The 21,121-nt window shown below is 39.2% G+C and overlaps 1 protein-coding gene across 2 annotated transcripts in view; it reads left to right on the forward strand.

The window, feature by feature from the left end:
* The window catches only part of RASA3 (RAS p21 protein activator 3), a 299,758-nt gene that overhangs the window by 190,781 nt on the left and 87,856 nt on the right, over window positions 1-21,121 (forward strand). For both annotated transcript variants that reach the window (XM_082246000.1, XM_082246001.1), the window contains exons 5-7: window positions 2,170-2,246; window positions 16,310-16,390; window positions 20,082-20,154. In XM_082246000.1, coding sequence (XP_082102126.1) covers window positions 2,170-2,246; window positions 16,310-16,390; window positions 20,082-20,154 — 231 coding nt within the window. The remainder of the gene's footprint in view (window positions 1-2,169; window positions 2,247-16,309; window positions 16,391-20,081; window positions 20,155-21,121) is intronic.

Here is a 21,121-nt window from a genome sequence, read left to right on the forward strand (position 1 = left end):
GTTATTCTCAGAGTGGATTAGAGATTTTGCTCCCTAACCTTATAGTTGGTTATTTATATTTACCACTGCATACAGATATTTGAGAATAAATTGCCTTTTTTTTTAAACTTTAGTTATTAACTAAATTATACACCACACTTTTTTTAAGGTTATTATCCGAATAATCGATTAATCGAAACAATAGTTGGCCAACTAATCGATTATGAAAATAATCGTTAGTTGCAGCTCTAATCTTAGATAAATAAGTGGCACACAAAGGGAATAAATGTAGAAAAAGTATACATTTTAATCAATGGCGACCTTTATGTAGGTATTGTATTGGTATTTTTCTTAACACCGAGATGAAGAGAAGGATAATGAAGTGGACTACGGGTCCAAAAGCCCACCAGGGCCCCACAGAATCTTTTTGTTGGCAGTGACACACAAATGCCACACTCATATAATAAAACATTATGGCTAATAAACATATAATAATGCTTCTTTTTTTTTTATGTGGAGGGGAATTACTTTGTAGGCGTAATAACTAGGTTCACAAGTTCATTAGCCTGGGACTTGTGACTACCTCTGCTCAGTGTTTTTAGAATACCATACCTGCAGACTAGTTTGTATTGGCAAAAGAAACCCCAAATTGACACCTAACCTCAAGTGTATGTAAACAGTGAACTTCTTTTATTTGCTACCTTTTGGCCTGTTAAACATAAAATTGTTATCTCAAACAATTTAATGAGCCCTGCCGATCTCATGACTTAGAATTACAGAACACCTTACCCCTGTGTTAAAGAGATGGGGGGGGGGGGGGAGTATTTTGTAGTCCGAACACACTTAATGTGACTTGTGTGTCACTTAAGGTGAAAATGTTGCTTATCCATTGATACAGTACAGTGACAGAGGGTTGTCATCCCAGTACAGGAAGTGTGTTACTGGCAGGATAAAAAACAAAAGCCTGAAAAAAAAACATCACAGTCACCACACCTAAAAACTTGTGAGCTGCAATATATTACATTGTACTTGGACTTTGATGAGGGTAGTCTCAAAAGTTCACGGCTCGACATGAAAGGAATGATAACACACACATGAAAATTTATCACGACCCCAATCACTCTTCCAGATGTTTATCGCTAAAAATGGCACAAAATGATGCTATACGGATTTCACGTGATCTTTGCAAACATTTGGTAGTCAAGTTGAAAATAGAGAAAGTGGAAGAAAGTGTTCTACTTTAAGGCCACACTTTAGGCCTTCTTCTCCCACTTCCACAAAGTCTGTGTAGTCACTCCTTCTGTGTCAGGCCGTGAACTTTTTTAGACTGCTCTCGTACTTAAAGTAATTTTTTTTTAATTTGGATTTGTATGCAGAGGGAAAATACCTAAATTCCTGTCAAATTTTTACTGCTGTCTGTGTCTCTGCTGGGGATATTTCCCTCCTTCTCATTGGCCTTGATGCCGATTGTCCTGGTGCTGAAAATGAAGAAAAATCGAACATTTTTCATTTGTGACCAGAATAGCAATAAAGAAGAAATCTTTAAATGGGGACACCTGTTCCTGTGACAATTTCTAAGACTGGGTTCACACAGCAGGGATCCGGCTTGTCCCTGTTCACCGTTTCAGGTCTGATTTCAGTCCGAATTTTTGGCTGAATTCGGACCTGAAACTGACCAGAAGATGCACAGGACTCCTGTGCAATTCGCTCCGGAGCTGCTCCAGGGATATGTTAACCGGCTCCATAAAGAGCCGGTCACAATCTCCTGACATGCAAATTGGATGCGGCAAAACCTGCATCCAATTTGCAACCCAGCCTCAAAGAACATTTCTTTTACTTTGAAGAGATTTATTTTCACTTCCTTATCAGTCTTGAGACAAGATGTTAGGAAAAATCTGGACACCACTGGGACAGCAAAAACTGTTAAAAAAAAAAAAAAAAATCAGGAAATAAGGTTTAGTAAACAATAATTTGGCATGATTTTTTTTCTGAAAAAAAAAAATAGTTTTTTGATAACACAAGAAAGAGTATCCTAACTGTGCTGTTTGAAAGTGTGTCAAATTAATTAAAAGTGATGATAATAAGAGGAGAAATCTGCAACAGTCAATTATACCTTTAGAAATATTTATTTTCCTGTTTGCATTCTTACCCGTATACATTACTTTTAGCACGTAATTCTCTGTTTTTCAGGGGAAAGTTCACCTGGAGCTAAGATTGAGTGAAGTTATTACTGACACTGGTGTCATCTGCCATAAGCTTGCAGCACGGTAAGAAACAAAAAAGTGATCTTTAAATAATTATCAATGTTTAATCGATACATTTTTTTTCCTAATTTTATAAAAAGATGCAAAAAGTTTTAAATCATTTTGTGAATAAAAATGTTCACATTGCAAACCCCTAAAAGCTAATACCATTCCCCATACATTTTTTATTTTTTTTTGCAAAAGTAGAAAAACTTAAAAATCAGTTTCTTTGCTTACCATTAAAGTATAAATTCACTTTAAAAAAAAAATACAAATGCACATTTTTTTGCAGGTAAAAAAATGTGCATTTACTATTCTTTTTTTAGGAGCCTGAAAAGCATTGCATCAGCAATCAGCAGATCGCTGATGCCATGCAAGTCTCCTGCACACAGTCAGTGTGAGCTGTGTGTTTGTACATTGTACGACCAAGCAGTTTTACACTGACAAGGAGACTCAATGAACTACCACAGCGCCTTAGTAGTTAATTGAAAACTACAAGCTGACACCTGCAAAGGATTTCAGGATTTATAGTTCATTCATGCACAGAACTCTGTGAATGAAAGATGCAGCTGTGTGGGCGGAGCCCCACACGGATGCGCTGTTTTAAATAAGTGACAGCTAGTTCAAGAAACTTGTCCTTGTACTGCTGTCACAGGGAGAGAAAACAATGGGGAGTGGCTGCAACATGTTATCCTAAAAATGGGTGGAACATTTAACATGTTCCCAAAGATGAACTTATCCTTTAAAACATCTCAGCAACTTGTGAAACTAGGACAGGGCTTGCTAAACATGCCCTGTTCACTTAGGTTTCATTTTTTGGGGCATGTATAGCACACCCAATACACACAACTGGTTGAAATTGACCCATATTATTATTTTTATTATTATTGCTGGTAAGCCTCATACACCAACAAGCAGCAACTTTTTCTTTGGCAAAGTCATCATCCCCTTTCACACGGGCTTTCCGATCAGGTCCGCCTGTCAGTTTATCATGCTGACCTGATCGGACCCTCCATGCACCTCTATGGAGCAGCAGATGTCATCAGTGACATGTTTGCTGACACACGCTGCTATCCAATTTGATCCTGTCTGTGAAATTCAGACGGATGGTAACCCTATTTTCCATCCATCTAGAGGATCGTATGGGATTGGATAGAATCGGACAGGCGGTCTGTTTTCATCCGATCTTCCCATACAGAAGAGTGGGGCTCTGACAGGTCCGTCTCAGCACAGTGAGCGGAGACGGACCTGCCATCCGCCTGCTCAGCGGGGATCAGGGGAGCAATCCCCCGCTAAGCAAAGTGGAGTCAGCGGAGCGGAAAGCCGTGTAAAATGACCCTTCCTTTGAAAACTAGTATACCATTATGTAAGGTAAGGATTCAACTGTTCTGACAGTTCCTATTCCCTACTTGAAATACTACTGAAACTACTATTGAAATATTTTGCCTCTTACACACATGTAAGACAAATGCATGCTGTTGTTGCTGTTATACATTTACAACAGAATGTATGTAGCAATGTATTTCTAAATTTTACCACCTTGCTTCCTTTTTATTTCCAAGTAAAGCTTATGTGGTACAATGTTTGTGCCACATATCACATGCCATTTCCTACTGATTTGGCCAAAAGCAGTAGATGGCCCTTTCAGGCACCACTCAGCTACAAGATTGAAATATTTAAAGAGCCAGGTGGAAAATTGTTGGCTGAACAGTTACTGCATTTAATCAGATTCAGGCACTGTTTGGGTATTTAAGCAGTTACAAGTTCTGCAGCTGCTTGAATACAATAGCCAGCAGTGCAGATTCCTCCATCCACTGTTTAGCGTGGACGAAGGAATCTTTTTGATTCTCACTTTTCAGCCCATGTATGGTTAGCTTTACCTCTGGCTTCAGTGTTATCAACTACTGCTGGCCATAGATGGAGCAATTATCTTTCCTAAAACCACAGTCAGTGTTGATGGGGGAATCCCTCCTGTGGAGCCTTTCTGTTCTCCTGGTGGGGGGGGGGGGGGGGAGCAGTCCCTGCCAGGAGAACAGCCTCTAGTGATAAGAGCATGTAAAATCTGGCAGGCTTGTTGTACCCAAGTTGATTGATCAATCAACTTGGGTACATTCAGCCTGCCCATACATGGTTTGAATCTCGGTCAGTTCCTGCTGAACCTGCAGAGATTCGAACCATCTAAGGCCGGGTTTACAAACAATGTTCTCAACACATTTATTTTCATACAAGCATTACTTTTATTAATACTTCACCAAGCTTGGTAAGATTGTCAACTTGCTTATTATAAGTGCATTTGATCCCCCATTTATTGATATTGAATTGCTCTATGACTTCTTACATTTCTTTATGTACTTTATTTCTGTATCGACTTTATTTATAGTAAAAAATCCTCTGTATACGTTGGGTCCAAAGTACTAGTGCTCTGTGCTTGTTTTTTTTAAATACATTCTTCTTCCCATAGTAACATAAGTAAATTGGCCCTAATAAACACACAGCACTGCTCAAAGCTCCACCATGTTGACCTGGTGATTCAAACCCTGCCAAGTGCTTGTTTCCCAGGGGCCCGTCTCACCCGATCATTAGCTGTGAAGAACCAAAAATGGAAGCGCACACTGGGAAGTCACTCGGTTCCAAGTCTATCAGAATGGCTTCAGCTTTGCCCCTCCCAAGCCATGCCTTTTTTAATGCGTTTCACCCCCTCATTGACTTAGTCATAGAGGAGGAAGTAGCTCCTCTACCACTAACCCCATGGGTAAGTGGATTAAAACATGCTTGGGACAAACATAGATCTATACTCAGACAAAAGGGTTAAAAAACTAAATCAAAAAGAAAAAAGCATAACAACCATTTGGTGTTTTTCTAATGTCATACTTTTCTGTTTCAGATATTTTTTTTACCCCTGTGCATCACTATGTAATATTGCAAGGGAAAAAAAAATCTTAAAAAGGAGCTCCAGCCTCCTTCAGAAAAAAATTAATGTCAGCAGCTACAAATCCTGTAGCTGCTGACTTTTATTAATAGGACACTTACCTGTCCAGGGATCCCGTGGTGTCTGCACCCCATCGGCTCTCAGGTGCTTCCGCTACCATTGCTTCTAAGGGAAACTGGAAGGGAAGCCCTGTGGCTTCACAGGCAGTTCCCTACTGCACAGAGGGTCAGAACTTCTGGGTGATCTCAAAACCAGGTACCCGCTCCCCCTCCTGCCTCCCCCCGAAAGGTGCCAAATGTGGAACCGGATGGGGGGGGGGGTGAGAGGCTGGGTTGAGCTCCGCTTTAAGTAAGGATCTATTTACACAATGATTACAGCACAAAGCTTGTACATTTACAAGAGTTGTGATGCATTTAACTGCGAGCGCATTTGTTGATACTGTATGGGCTTGTGTACACGGGCTGCACTAACTGTCAAATGTAAATATTACTGCATGTGGTTGATTTGATAAAGCAGTGTTTGACAATCAAAGGATATGTTTGATCTGCTTGGCTTGCAGTTTAAATGCACTTGAATAGTACATTGCATCCAAAGCAAAGCAGGTTAGACACATCTGAACTGTCATTTGTGCTACTCCAGTCAAATCAATGTCTATTTAATGACCTTTGTTTGATGTGCATTTCAAATGCATGTCAAATGCCGAAAAAAAACACCTGCCAACATGAGCCTAAAATGGTGTTAGGGTACTATGCAGAATATAACCAAAAATGCAACACACATACAGCAGGTTATTATGCAATATAGTAAATCATATTAAAACAGGCTTTAACACACTGCAAGCACATGTGAGCACCAGTTTATCCAATATAAAGGTACCATGCCTTTATTTTAATATCTTATAAATAATAACTTAATAAATAATCATAGCAAATTGACTCAAAATAATCTGAAGGACCCTCTCTATTTATTAAGTTGACAACTGTTTATATGGGTAATCCTTTTTTAAAGAGACCCTGTCACCAACTAAATAAATATAGTTAAAATCACAGTAAAAGCAAGTCTGTTAAATGCCTACTTGCACCGTTTTTCGATAATCAATTATTTATTTACTTGCAATGTACCTTTGAACTTGCTAGAAAATTTGACTACTCCAGGAGAGTTAATTTCCGTAACACAACCCCCTCCCTATTGTGAATCATAGGCCTCTCTTCTTCTGGGAGACGTGTCTAATTTCTCTCTGTGCAGGCCCAGCTCCTCTGTCCCTCATCTCCCTACATAACTTTTTATGCAGCTGCAGGTAGAAGAGGGAAAGTCAATACTCAGATTGTCACTTGAGTCTGCTGCGGCTGCTGACATCACATCCAAGATGGTGGCTCCCAGCAGCAGTCTCATGCCCTTTAGTTCTCTACACAAGGGAGACTTTTATAGACTTTTAAATAGCATGCATAAAATATGGTAAATACACAATTGTATATAAAGATTGTAAAGGTCTGACTACAGGGTCTCCAAAATATATGATATATATTTGATTCCAAAAAGAGTGTTTTTACGCAATAGTGGTTGAGGTACGGTACAGTTAAATATGCCATTTGTGTTTTTATTTGACATACCATATTACTGAAGGTCTGTCAGTTTACAGTGTTTGCTTTTTTTATGTGTGTAAGGTGCCACCACCCTCAGGAAAGACAAAGCTGTTAATCCAACACAAATACTTGTTTTATGAATGTGAAACATAATAAAATGGGTTATGGTAAAAGCAGTTGTTAATCATATTATTATCACTTGTAAAAGTCGTATGTTATGTTGCAGGAACCATTGTCACAGTGTTTCTATCACGTATCAGCAGCAGTCTACAGTGGCTGCTAAAGACAAAGAGTGTCCTTGCCTGAAGAGTGTGAACAGGCTGCTTGCTGCCTGAATGATAGAAGGCCATTGTTGGACACTTGTTACAATATATTGCTTACAAATGAGTGCATAAAAATTAAGCCGACAGACAAGTGGAATATATTACATTTCTCCTACCATCTGCAGATTTCAGCTGCTTACAGAAAGGACTTATGCTAATTACACCATGAAATTGGTGGTCTAGGGAGGCTAGCGCCTGTTTTAAGGGATAATGTTTGTGCTATTTCTGGAGAGACCAGACTATGTCCCTCACCCTCTATGTAGCTGCAGAAGCTCTTCTGGCACTAATAATTGATAAACTTTGAATGTAATATTCAGCCAGTCATATGATTGAAACCTTTGATTTATTTGCCAGTCCTTTATTCAGGGCTGCAAATAGTAATGAAAAACTCAAGTCCTGCCTATACGTGGCCTCTTTGAATTTTTCTTCTTTTTAAGGCACAGAGGCATAAGGACTATGCAGAATGTATGCTTGTTCTTACAAAAATAGTTGTTATATTTTCAAAATTGCCATAAAATTAATCATAACAAATTCTGTAGCCCATTCTTTATTAAGCCCCTTATGCCACCTGTTCCTTGACCCTCCATCTCCTCATCCTTTTTAGCTTGTAAAATCCAGCTTAGCACACTGGAAGCTTGTTAAACAGCCAAGCAGCAGTCTCCCTAAGGTCCTTCTCCCCTCCTGCAGGGTAAGCAGCAGCTGGCAATGACAGGTCAGTTTCCAGAAGCATGCAGGGCACATCATAGTTGTATGTACTGAAGAAGGTGATGAGGCATGTACAGCTCTACTACTTAACCCTGTAGCATCAACGGAATGTAAATAAGCTGCCTCGGCTTCAGGGGGTTGTACTGGGGTTATGCCTGCAGCTAGAGGCGTCACCCCAGTACAGTTGTTTAGAGCCTACGGTCAGCTTTCTTGTAATGTCAACCAATGAGGCTGAGCAGCCGCTCGGCTGTGTCCGCGGCACTCCCGTGCCTTCCGTCCCACCAGGAGACCTGAACGACCAGCCAGCTGGCCCAAGACCTGAACAAAGCCGAATTCAGCTCTGATCGAGTCTCCGATGTAAAAACCCGGAAGCGATGTCATGAAATCACTTCCGGGTACTGGAGCCTTAAAGGCACCAGATTTTTTTTAAAAATGGCAGCATTCAAAACAGCCAAACTTGCATTTTGAATGCTTTTAAGTGCAAAGGAGGGATTAGGGGTCTTTTAGACCCCAGATCTCTACATAAAGAGCACCTGTCACTGCCTATTACTGTCACAAGGGATGTTTACATTCCTTGTGACAGCAATAGAAGTGATCAAAATTATTATTTTTTCAATGAATAGTGTAAAAATAAAACAGATTAAGTAAAATAATTAAGAAAAAAACAATTTTTTTAAAGCACCCTGTCCCTCCGTGCTCGCGTGCAGAAGCGAATGCATACGCAAGTTGCATCCACATATGTAGATGGTGTTCAAACCACACACATGAGGTATCACTGCAATCATTAGAGCAAGAGCAAAAATTCGAGCACAAGACCTTCTCTGTAACTCTAAACAGGTAATCGTTAAAAAAATTTTAAGCGTTGCCTATGGAGATTTTTAAGTACCGAAGTGTGTTGAGCAGTTTTAAAGCATGACATGCTATGGACCATACACACTATAAGATTTTCTGAAGACTTTTTCCTTTAGACTTACCAAAACCATATAATATGAGGTCAAACCTAAACACTTTCAATTTGTATGCAATCTGGCAGGCCCTTGCACTACATAGAAAAGGTAAATCTGAAGGAAATCTAACCACAAAAGTTGGATAGTGTGTATCCAGCTTTAGGTATCTATTTACTCGGTGTAACATCATCTTTCACATTATACAAGTAAATTGGGCTAACTTTACTGTTTTTTTTTTTTTTTTTTAATTTATGAAAGTCTATTTCTTCCCACAAAATTGCATTTGAAAGACTGCTGCGCAAATACAGTATGACATAAAATATTGCAGCAATCTCTAGGGTCTCCGCTAAAACATGTATATAATGTTTGGGGGTACTAAGTAATTTTCTAGCTAAAAATACAGAAAAAGGCCTAGGCTCCAAGGGGTTAACAAGCTTCCAGGATGTTATCATTTCAATATGTGTCCCTTGGACGCTGGAACTTTAAATCTTCTTGATCATGCCACCAGACAGAGGCAGGCATTTATAGACTTTGGTACCTTGGCGTTTCCATGGCAATTTGGTATGCTGTCTGTGGTGACACAAGTCTAAATCCATAATAGGGATGTAGACGGATCAGGGAGAAACAAAAGTTTACTTCTTTTGATGTCAGTTTGAGTGGTAATGGTTATTTGTATATGTATGTAGGAATGTGAGACAGTGACCTTGGATTGTAAGCTCCTTGAGGGCAGGGATCTGCCCTGTGAAGAGCTGTGTAAATTGATGGTGCAATATAAGTACCTGTAATAAATAATAAATAAAATAAAAATAAATTAGAAGAGTGAGAAAGACTGACTTTTTCCAATAAGGGGGCATAAGGCACCATACTAAAATTTGACACAGGTTACCTGATAACATAAGGCAGGACCAGGTTGGTTTAAATGCAAGCAAAGCAAAGTTGTGCTTTTTAGATTACTTTTTTCATAATTACATTGTTAGGATAAAAAGACAAGTCATCAAGCTGATTTCTCAAAATCCCTAGATAATCCATAGAAAGGCAAAACACTCTTCTAAAACATGGTCCTGTTTACTTTGGGCCTCATGCATACAGGCACCTGAGCCCATACAATGCAAATTCACTGTGTATCTCCCCCACGTGGAAAGCCTAGGTGCAGTTTACAGCCACCCGTAGACATGATTGGCTGTCCATGGCTGTACTCAGATATACTCAGATATATGCCAGTGCTCATGTAAACACTCGTGTAGCATACGGGCATAGGCAAAAAATACAAAATTTGCATTTATTTTGCAAATGCCTGTATGCTATGCAAGTGTTTATGCAAGCACCATCGTATACCCAAGTACAGGTGTGCAGTACCAGTGCTTCCCATGCAGGGTAATTACATTGGAATTTAAGTTGCATGGGTACAGATGCCCATTTGCAAGAGGCCTTGACAGGAATGTTTTGTTCCTAGCTGTCTTTCTATGAGATAAGATTTCATAGAAAAAATCTCTACTACTTATCTTTGTGAATGCAAGTAATCATTTATACATTTTTCTCTTAGGAAAACGTCCAGCCCTTAAAACCAGCTACTGTTTCTGCAAGAGCCAGTCATGTGGAAGATTATTCCACATTGGCTCAGCTCCTACAGTAAAGAACTTCCTGCCACAAGGGACGGTCTCATGTCTTTTGTGGTGACCTCAATAAGCAGATTTACTAGTTATTTTTGTAATAATAAAAATGGTATTATTACCTTTACCTTGTGCTCCCATAAAAGTACAGTTTGACAGCTCTAGAATTTTACATCCGAGTATACGTACAGAAAATCAAGTTCAAGCAATGATGTTAAACCATATTTCGTCATTGAAAAAGTAATAGGTTGTGTTTTCCCTGTACTAAATAATAGGAAAAATGAAACAGCCAAAGTAGCATTCTTATGATGCAAGGAATACGACAGCAATTAATGTGAGAACAGAATGGATTCTATTTTTTTTTTTGCTCACTTCCATTGAATTGCTTTGTATAAAGCCGAGCCTACGTAGACTGGTGAGTCATTCATTGCCCTGCTGATACAAGGTGCCTACTGCTTCCTGCACTGTGGATTTACAGTCATTTAATCTTTCAGTGCAAATCCTACACATTCCCTGATTTCTCCTGAGGGGCTTAATGACAGCCTGAGCCTCACTTTTATTTGGTTGAGGTTGCTGAATGAGAGGTGACATGGAATGAGCAGGCATGAGTCATTGGTCATGACTTCTCACTATTTGTTACCATAAACAGCACCATGTGTGAGTGTTCAGCAGTGTGCTCATTCACAGTTTATATTTTATGATTGTCTTTAACTCTGTATTTATGTTGCAGATTTGGTTGTCTGATTATTACTTACTATTCAGTGCTAATGGGCTTCCTATACATAATCATCCATTTTATTGAATTGCAGGAAGCTTGTACTGAGGAAATGTGAGGGTTGCCATTGCTGACCTCCCTCAGAAACGGTTAGTTCTATGGGTTTAGTACTTTCTGAGTCACTGAACCAGAACAAGCACACAGCCAGCGAAATCAGAGGAACATTTAAACACTTGATTTGCGTACTTGTTCCACGTCAATGCCTTATAACGTACAGCAGTCATTGAAGCATGACCTACACAGTTACAATATTCAGATGAGCTTGTAGCCCCTTATGTTTCTTCTGTATAGGTGTCCCTAATTCAGTGTTTTTGCATCTGTTTATTTTGTCTATAACATTTTCTTATCTGTAGTGAATATAAGCTAGAACGAAGGTATTGCAGCATCATAAGAAACATCTAACAATAGATTCCACCAAAAACAATAATGGCACCAGCTATTCCTGACTATGAATCCTTATTAATGGGTAGGTTCTAAAATTACAAGCAGTGTTGTGAGCCCTGCCTGTGTTCTCCCTTGCAGGAATACTAAACCCCTCCCTAGAAAAATAGAAGGTGTTATGTAATCCAGCAGGGAAGAACTCAGGCAGGGCTAACTTCAGATTTTAGTGCTGCAGAGGCACTGTGTTGTCAGCTCAGACAGAAGTTAGGAGCTCACTGGATTTCTGGCTGGATCTTCAGGTATTTTTCTGTAACTGCATTGTTTTTAAAGGGGAACTTCACCCTGCTCATGAAGTTCCCCCCCTCTTTCCTAACTCTATACAAATAGGGCAGTGGTTTCTTTTTCATTATCTTTTTTGTCTTTATAAAGCTGAGGCCCCGCTCCTCCATGCACATCATTCCCCTAGACCAGTGGTTCTCAACTCCAGTCCTCAGGACCCACCAACGGGCCAGATTGTAAGTATTACCTTGGGGAGAAGCAGACTAGAATACTGAAATCACTGAGCAGCAAATTATATCACCTGTGATGTATTTCAGTTATCTTGCAAATCTGGCCTGTTAGTGGGTCCTGAGGAACACGATCCCTCAATGGCATCATGAGTAAGATGGCGGCCTGGGACTGAGCTGTGTCTTGTCACACAAGGTTTTCAGTGGGACAGCGCTGGATCCGGGGGCTGGGTTAGTGCCTACAACACCACTAGGTAAGCAGGGGTATAGAAAAAAAAAAGAAAGGGGGGTGGAGGTAAGCTGAAGTTCCTCTTTAAGGAGACATAGTATGGGGCAACATGCATGTATTGCAAAGATGTACTGCATATGATTTTTATTTTTTTTATTATTTTGCCCAAATATAATTCCTTTGATTGGAGTTCAGTTTCAAAACTAGTTTCCTAAATAAAAGCATATAAAGGTTCTCTATGCTCCTTTTACAGCTTTTTTTTTCAATAAAACAATGTTTATTTTCTTTAGTACTATGAAGATGAAGTCCAGGAAAACAGCTAAATAGTGTACATAGGTACACAGACTAAATACATGTAAGGCTAGGTTCACACTTTCCTGCATGTGAATGGCAGCCCAATGCGTCTATGCAGAGCAGCGCAATTTGGCTGCGGGTGGTTGCAGGTGCCGGAATCGCACTTGTTCCCGCACTTGCAGCCAAATCGCACTGCTCTGTGAAGATGTGCGGGGCTGCCATTCATTCCTAATTGCACTTCCACGCATCTCAACCCTCGGCTGCATTTTAAAAAGGTGCAAACACCTTTTTTTGCAGAAAACACAGGCACGGCAGCCCATTCAAAGAAATCGGCCGCCATGCCCACGCAAACCCAGGCCACACAGCCTGCACAAGTGTGAACCAGGGCTTACTGAGCTGTTTTACCTTTCAAAGGATTTGTCATTTTGTCTATCCAATTTACACAGCTTGGCCACACAAGACAACCATGTCTGTAGAACTCATATTTCTCTGCTGCAGTTAACCTCCTATCAGCATGCTTCTTACAGTCTGGTACAACTGAATGGCTATTTTTGCTGCTGTACAGGAGTTTATACCAAGTCAATTTCAGGTGCTTACACTGCTTGCATTGAAATAAATTGCATTTAAGGATGCCAAACTGCATTCATTTGTGTCTTTTATATCTACCTGGGGTTCAGATTTAAAATGAAGTAGAAATGGCATTATCTGACTCTTCTCACAGTCTGTTTCAAAGCTCTGGACTGTAAAAAGGGGTTAAACAGTGAATTAATGTGACATAGTGATAATGTGTGCTCTGCAGAGCTCATGTGGGCATAGAAAAGGGGGCATCTTTGTCAAATTTATTTACGCACCTTGCCCTGCTCAAACAGTGGCTCTAGGATCTGGGTCCTTGACATCATGGAGAAGGAGGAAGGAGACGCTTGGAAATAAGGTAGAAACATCACAAATATCAAGACATTTCAGGGTGCTGAAGACCAAGGTAAGTATAGCACAGAACACTTTGTTCTGTGCTAGGTAATTGGAATTACCTAGCTATAAAATTACAGAGCCCAGTGTTGGGCTTTAAGTAATGTTATGCACCTATGCTACTTTCTGGGGCCATAAATACCTGTTTAGTGAGTTTTCCAGTGAGGCTTCAATGCCCTTGAAAGGTGCCCCAGAATTCTAATAATGCAGGACAAAAGTCTGATTAATGTTTCCATTTTTTTCCCATACCTCTAAAAAATAAACTTAGAAATGTGTTTACTTGACTGTGCATGGTCAGCAGAAGTGCTACAAAGTTCACAGATCAGGATAAAAGAAAAATACATTTTTTAGTTTTACTTCAAAGCTTAGCACAAAAAAACCTCCTTTGGGTAAGGAAAGTACTTTGTGTGGTCACAAGATGGCATCTTTATTTTTCCTCCAGTCACAGAATCCTTTGTTCATTCCTATCCTGGTATATCATTGTCAAGTCAGTTTTCTGAAGCATGATGGGAAATTTTCTCAGGCGCTTTTCCCACTGTTAATAGCCAAAACAAATCTTCCATGTGATAACCATATGTCTTGAATAATCTCCATGTAAGACTTTTTTTGTATTTTTTTACATAGATATGCATTATTCTTCTGGCATTTCATATTTTCATGTTGTCACAATTGTAAAGCCTTGGGATACCGATATTTTCTTTGGTTGAGCATGATTCTTTACATGATTTATTGCAAGGACAATATTGCGCTCAACCTGTTTTTAAGAAATATGGCAAGTTTGTAATCCTCAGGCACTATTACTAAATAAGGCAAAAGACTACCAAAAAGGTGCTTGTTCGAAATGTATGATTTGTTATATCTTGGTGGGGTGTTGTGAACTTTGATGTTCTCGTCAACCTGTCTAATAGAAGACAGCACCATATTAGCCTAAAATCCACCACGTGGGTGGTACCAAAGGGGGTCGTAAACTGACAGATGTTCAGATAGTTCCTGATGAAAGAGCTGAAATTTACTCAGTTGGTGGCCCTGTTGGCCCTACTCTGTTCACACAAAAGTTGATTGTTCGATCTGCTTTTGTCAAAGGAACTGTTGGAAAATTTAAATCTGAACAGTGGCTGGATCCACTCAAATGAGTATTCTGACAGCCACCACTGCTGCTATAGCCTAGTAGGGGGATTCATCTATCCATACTGCTTAGCATGAATGTAAAAATCTGTACAATTTCTTTTGTTATGCCTGCAACAAACAAGCCTGCGGAATATCGGAAGTCTAACAGTGCATGTACTGTCTGTCCAGTGAGAGTGCTTCTGTGCTAAATAGAAGTTCTGTCATTGGTAAAATAGGAAGGGATGACCCAGAAATCAATTAGAAAGATAAACCCACAGAAGATGGTTTTCTTAATAATAAATAATGTGTTATCTGTTTTTCTGCAAAACGCAAGTTTTTATTTTAAAGGTTTAAAAAGGCTCAGAAGTTCATGTTAGAGGCAAAGCAACAGAAGCATTTACAAAAATTTTGAGATGAAAAGAGACCCTTTTTTTGCCCAGTTCTAACCACACTGATTGTATTTGGCTTTGTCTTCCATGATATTATTTATTCGACCTTGTTTGCTGTGGCAGGATAGCTGTCACCATAGGTTCCTCTGTGTTGCATAAAAAAAAAAGAGAGATGGAACCTTGTAGGAAGGGCATATGGTCTCATGGTACATTGAGTTTGGACCGTTTGACATGTCAGATGTGCTGAGGAGTGTATCTGTCCTTCAGTAAAGGAGCTGTGCAAATCTAGATATGAACTTTTTTTGCGATACTTTACTCATATTTGTGCGTCAGCAAAAGCCCTTTGTGGTTTGCTTATCTTGTTTCCCCAATACTGGTCTCAAAACTTTCTGCTCAATTCACTAAAGTAGCGTGCTTTCTGATAATATCATTTGCAAACCTATTTATCTGTGTCCAGGCAGAGACGAGTTTAGTGTTTTTGGTAGCTCCTCCTAACTTGCAGTACAGTGGACATCCTCTGGTTCATATTAAATATAAAGCAGCCACTCAAAGATACAAATTTGGTTGTCATTGTTTTGAAAAGAAGAGAAAAATGTCTTCAAATCAGTACTTATTACCCCTGTAACGTTGCCATTTTCCCAAATATGTGGAGCCAGCATGATAACCTGAGACAAAGTACCTGCAGTTCCATTTTACCTTAATTATTGTGCTCTAAAGCTAAAGATGAAAATTCTAAGTCTTCTAATACGGCAATTCAAACATAATACCCCAAAGCAGTACACAGTAAATGACCCCTGTGTATAATATTTTGTTCATAGTTATGTACATTTGCAAACCTAGGTGGAAGTGACATTCAAGAAGCCTACTTCCTTAGCTCCAGTCTACAAGCACCCATGTAAATTATGACTTCCAGATTTTCTTTATTTTGCGCAAGTGGTTTAATTAGGGGTCATGGTTTAGCTGCTTCCATGGAAGATAATCCTCAAAGTATGGCCCGTTGGGTGAACTGGAGTTAAAAATACACTTGCATAGTGCTATTAATACTCTTTGTCTATATAATGAGTCATTGTGCAGTAATAGTATTCGGTAAACAATTATGCATGTAATGAATGTTTAATGTATATAGGGCAGTTTTTATTTACTGTATATGAATTAAGCAAGACTCAGTAGTGGGACCGCCCACATCTACCTAGAGTGTTTATTGTGATTACTGGTATACAAGAGCTTGACATTTTTTTTAGTGTCTGGTATTGTAGTATGTATATAGTAGTACTATTCTGATTTTTGGAACTTTCTGTATTTGATATGATACATGTTTACACACTTTTATGCTTATTCTACAGAGTATTAGAGTGCCGTGGCCTCCCCATTGTCAATGGCCAATGTGATCCTTATGCTACTGTAACTTTACTGGGTCCAACAAGGTAAGTGTGCAACACAAAACTACACATACTGACAGGGTATTTTAATAGCTATCTCTGTCAAGCATGTCAAACTGATTTCACATATGTAATACTGTTTAAGGTTGTAAATGGCCCTTACAATTGCCTTTTCATTTCCATCTACAGTAAAACCTTGGTTTGAGAGTAACTTGGTTTAAGAGCGCTTTGCAAGACAAGCTAAATTTTCAAATAAATTTTGACTTGATATACAAGCGATGTCTTGATATACAAGTAGCCTCAAGTCACAGCTGAGTATAAAAGAGAAGAGAGGCGCCTCGAAGTGTAGCAATATGGTTACATTTAATGAAGGTACAACATTTAGCAACTCACATGGTTGATGATTGGAACAGGCACATCTAAGGATGCAGGCATCAGGGGTAAAGCTGTCCACATAGGACCATCCTCCGCACCGCCATCTACCTCATCCCTTCCATGCTGCCCCTCGCTTTCAGATCGCTTTACTGCAGGGTGGTCTTCCCGGTCAGGATTACAGACTAGCAGCCGACGGTGCAGAAGATGGTCTATGTGGACAGCTTTACCCCGGATGCCTGCATACTTAGATGTGCCTGTTTTATTCATCAACCATGTGAGTTGCTAAATGTTGTACCTTTATTAAATGGAACCATATTGCTACACTTAGAGGCACCTCTCTTCTCTTTGATACCCTGTAGCTCCTGCTGGATTTTGCTTCCAATCCCCTTGTGGAAGCGGCTATTTGTGGATGGACATTTTATGGTTACACAACCTATCGTAATGCTATAATCTTTTTATATGGACTATAAATTAAAGGATTTATGAATAAATGGTTGTGGAACGAATCATCTGAGTTTCCATTATTTCTTATGGGGAAATTCGCTTTGATATAAGAGTGCTTTGGATTACAAGCATGCTTCCGGAACGAATTATGCTCGCAATCCAAGGTTTTACTGTATTTGGGTTTTTCTGCATTTTATTAGTCTTTTTTTGTCAGGGTTCTTTTATACGTAAACGTTTAGAACGCTGGCACACATTTGCACTGGTATTTCTACCTTGTGTTGGTGGGAATGCCAGGTAATTCACTTACTCACATCTGCTGTTGTGATATCAAAGGAGAAAAGGGCATCTGTGCCTAATTCAAGAACTGTCACCTACTTCAGCTGACATATAATGTAACATCGTGAGTCTGCTGCTGTTCTCTCTAGATTCAGGACCCAGTGCTGTTTTTATATGACTTGCCTGATGAACGTGGCATATACACATTTAACACTTTCATAATTGCATCAGGTTAGGAAAATCTCAATTTGCCATAAAGTACTGAGCTTGGAATAGGATACTTCTATATGGACCAAACCTCATCCAAGTATCACATAGTCATTGCTAATTATATTGTAATGCTATGTAAGCATTTAAGTATTATATTATGTTATAATTTAAGACACAACATTTCATACCTACTAAAATGTAACCACAACATTTTATTGCTTATATAACTCCAAACTTTTGCATTGCTTAGCTTTCAGAATGATACATGTGTTTTGTTGAAATACAGATGACTTCTACAGATATTCCCCTTTCTCCTGAATGTAAACTTTTCAGAATTTCTAACTATTTTTATGGTCCCCAGGAAAATATAAACATTGGCATGTAGAATACTTTGAAATTTAGATTTATGAAATCACTGCACAGCTCTTTATATTTGAATATATAGTTATATCAATTGATTGGAATTTTTTTTTTTTTTTTTTTTACGTTTGTGTTAATTCTGTTAAAAATAGGAGTTCCATTACATTTGTTAACAAATGTCATAAATAGAGATGCTTAAATGTATGCAGCTTATTACTGTAGGTCTATGGAAAAAACGAAAACAAACAAACTTCTAAATGGTTTAGAGCAGAAGTAGTTTACTGTCCTCCATACTTTAGGGGGCCGTACTGTGGCTATTGGGAGTAGACATTGTCCACAATAAACTATGCATCTTTGGTATTAGGGGGAGGAATACTGCCCTATCACTAGTGTCACTGTGAGGAATAGTGACCCATCACTGGTCTCAGTTGGAGGATTAGTTCCCCGTTGTTGGTGTCAGTAGAATAAATAGTGCCCCATCATTGGTGTCAGTTAGAGAGAAGAATGCCCCATTGTTGGTGTCAGTAGGAGAAATAGTCCCCCATTGTTGGTGTCAGTAGGAGAAATAGTCCCCCATTGTTGGTGTCAGTAGGAGAAATAGTCCCCCATTGTTGGTGTCAGTAGGAGAAATAGTCCCCCATTGTTGGTGTCAGTGGAATTAATAGTGCCCGATTGGTGGTGTCAGTGGGGGGAATAGTGTTTTGTATGAGTGGATGGAAAAGTGCCCCAAGGGCTGGCTAAAGGGAAGCAAAGGGGCACATCTGGCCCTGGGTCACAGTTTGGAGAACACCGGTTTAGAGGTTTATGGTTAATGACATGCATGGCACACTATTTTAAGTTGCCAAATTTGATCAATCTGCTTTTACATGTGGGAGCTTTAGTTTTGTCTTTTTATGGTAAAGGACTTCACTGTAAACCATTAACAAAATAAATCTCCTTGGGTTTAAGACATGTTCAGATGTCTGGAGGCCAGAAAAATCATACTGCTAAATAGTTAATTGAATATTAGATATATTTAAGACATTGATGTCTCTAGCCTTTATTTATTATTGAGATATTATACAATATATACTTAGATAGCTCAAAACTATGTTTACTGTGCACCTACTGCATGACTGTTTGAATAATAATGTACTAAAACCTTAAATTATACGGTATGTTGACAGCAACCCCTTGCACATTTAAAGGTACAAAAAAACATGTCCAGATATAAAACTAGGAGCTTCCATTGCTGACCTGTTTTTAAAAAGGTGCAAGTTCTGGTGTTGTCATCTTCATTCTCATTTCACTACTCATAAGTCAGTGTCCTGGATCAAGTATGCTGCCATTGAAGTGGAAACTCCCTATCTGCTGGCCAGCGACATGCTCTCCTAAATGAAAGAATGAAACAAATATCCTTGTAGCAGGGCCCCCCCCCCCGCATGTTTTTGCCTAGGGTACCAGTATAAGGCACATTTACTTACCTTATCCCTCACTCCCGCATACTCCTCCTAACATGTTACCTATCCAGCCCAGCCTCCTTTTTTCAGCACTCCAGCAGGTGGTTGCAGCTGTGATGTCATCATGTATGGTGCAGACCATCAGTTACTGCATGAGGATGTCGAGGGTCTGTCCACAAGCTGGAGCGAAGGAGAGAAGTGAACACTGGCAGCCAGGGTAACAAAGGATAGGGTAAAGTAATGTGCTTTTTTACTGATACCCTAGGCAAAAACAAGCATGCAACCCTTGCAGCGCAGGATGAGCCTCACTTTAATGGTAGTTCATCTTTAAACATACATAAAAAATACGAACAGAGTAGATATTTTCTGTTTTACTGAATCTCCCTGTTCATATTAAATTTGTTTCCTCCAAGATGCTTACAAGTTACTGCATGTGTGCAAATAAAGTTAAGCCGGGCAGCGCTGTCCAATCCCTTGTTTGTATTCTCTGCTGATAGAAAGAATCTTCTTTCTTGGCTACAATCAAGCGATTAGAACCTTTTCTCAGCAGACCTACTGCTTTTATAGCTTTAACAATGTGTTGGCATAATATGACTGCAGTCTCTTTTCTCTGATTTTTTTTGTCATTTTAGGACTGAGTCAAAGAAAACTAAAGTCAAGAAGAAGACTAACAACCCACAGTTTGATGAAGTGTTTTATTTTGAGGTTGGTATTTAAGTGGGCGGGGTGGTGAAATGAAATCTCAAATCCTCAAATGTTTGGAAGCTTACACTGCCAACTGTGAATTCTGAATTGCAGTGATCTTGCTCAGCAGCCATACACAGACACTGAGGCAGTTTCCTTTTGATTTCACCTGCAATATACAATCCTACATTGAGATGGACCTTTTTATTTTCTACTCCTCCATCCTCAGTACATATCATTGTTAGGCCTCATGCACACGGAGCTGGAAAAATGCCACTTATACAGACATTGAGCTGTTTTTTTTTTCCAGCCTGTAAAAAAAGCCTATGTTCATATATTCCAATAGCCAGAATAAATTAACCCCTTTGCGCCTAAGGGTAAAACAAATTTTAATGCCTTAGCCCAATTTTGCAACTTTGACATGTTTATTGCTACTACCATAACCTACAACCAAAGAACAACCCAAAATAAATTCTCCAGCTCCTGATGATTGCACCGATACCACATATGTGTATTTTAGTTGTTGTTTGTACATGTTGTACAGCCCAGAAACAATAGTGCAATTTTTCAGCTCTGAAAAGTTAAAACTGATTTTCTATTTGTGCCCATTAACTGGACGAAAAACGAACGAATGGACAAAATGACAGATTTTCGAATGATTTTTCGGTTATTGTATGGCCAGCATTACTGACACTGATACTAATTTAAAAAAATCCTGTCCAAAACATACTGACCCTGACCTTGACCTTTGATCCTGATCCTAACCGAAACACTAACCCTGGAGCTGACCTAGCTCAAACCTTAATAAGTATTTATTTTATTTTATTTTTTTTAATATTATTATTATTTATTTTGTTTCTAAGCACACTTTTTTTTTCTACCCCTTAAAGGACAGGTAAAGATACAATGTATCTGTCTCATCCATTCACAGAGACAGAAAACACGGGGGTGGGCTTCAAAGTGACTGATCACTGTAATAGTCAATCAG

Source organism: Pelophylax lessonae, assembly GCF_965119305.1.
Source record: "Pelophylax lessonae genome assembly, chromosome: 2".
NCBI lineage: Eukaryota > Metazoa > Chordata > Amphibia > Anura > Ranidae > Pelophylax > Pelophylax lessonae.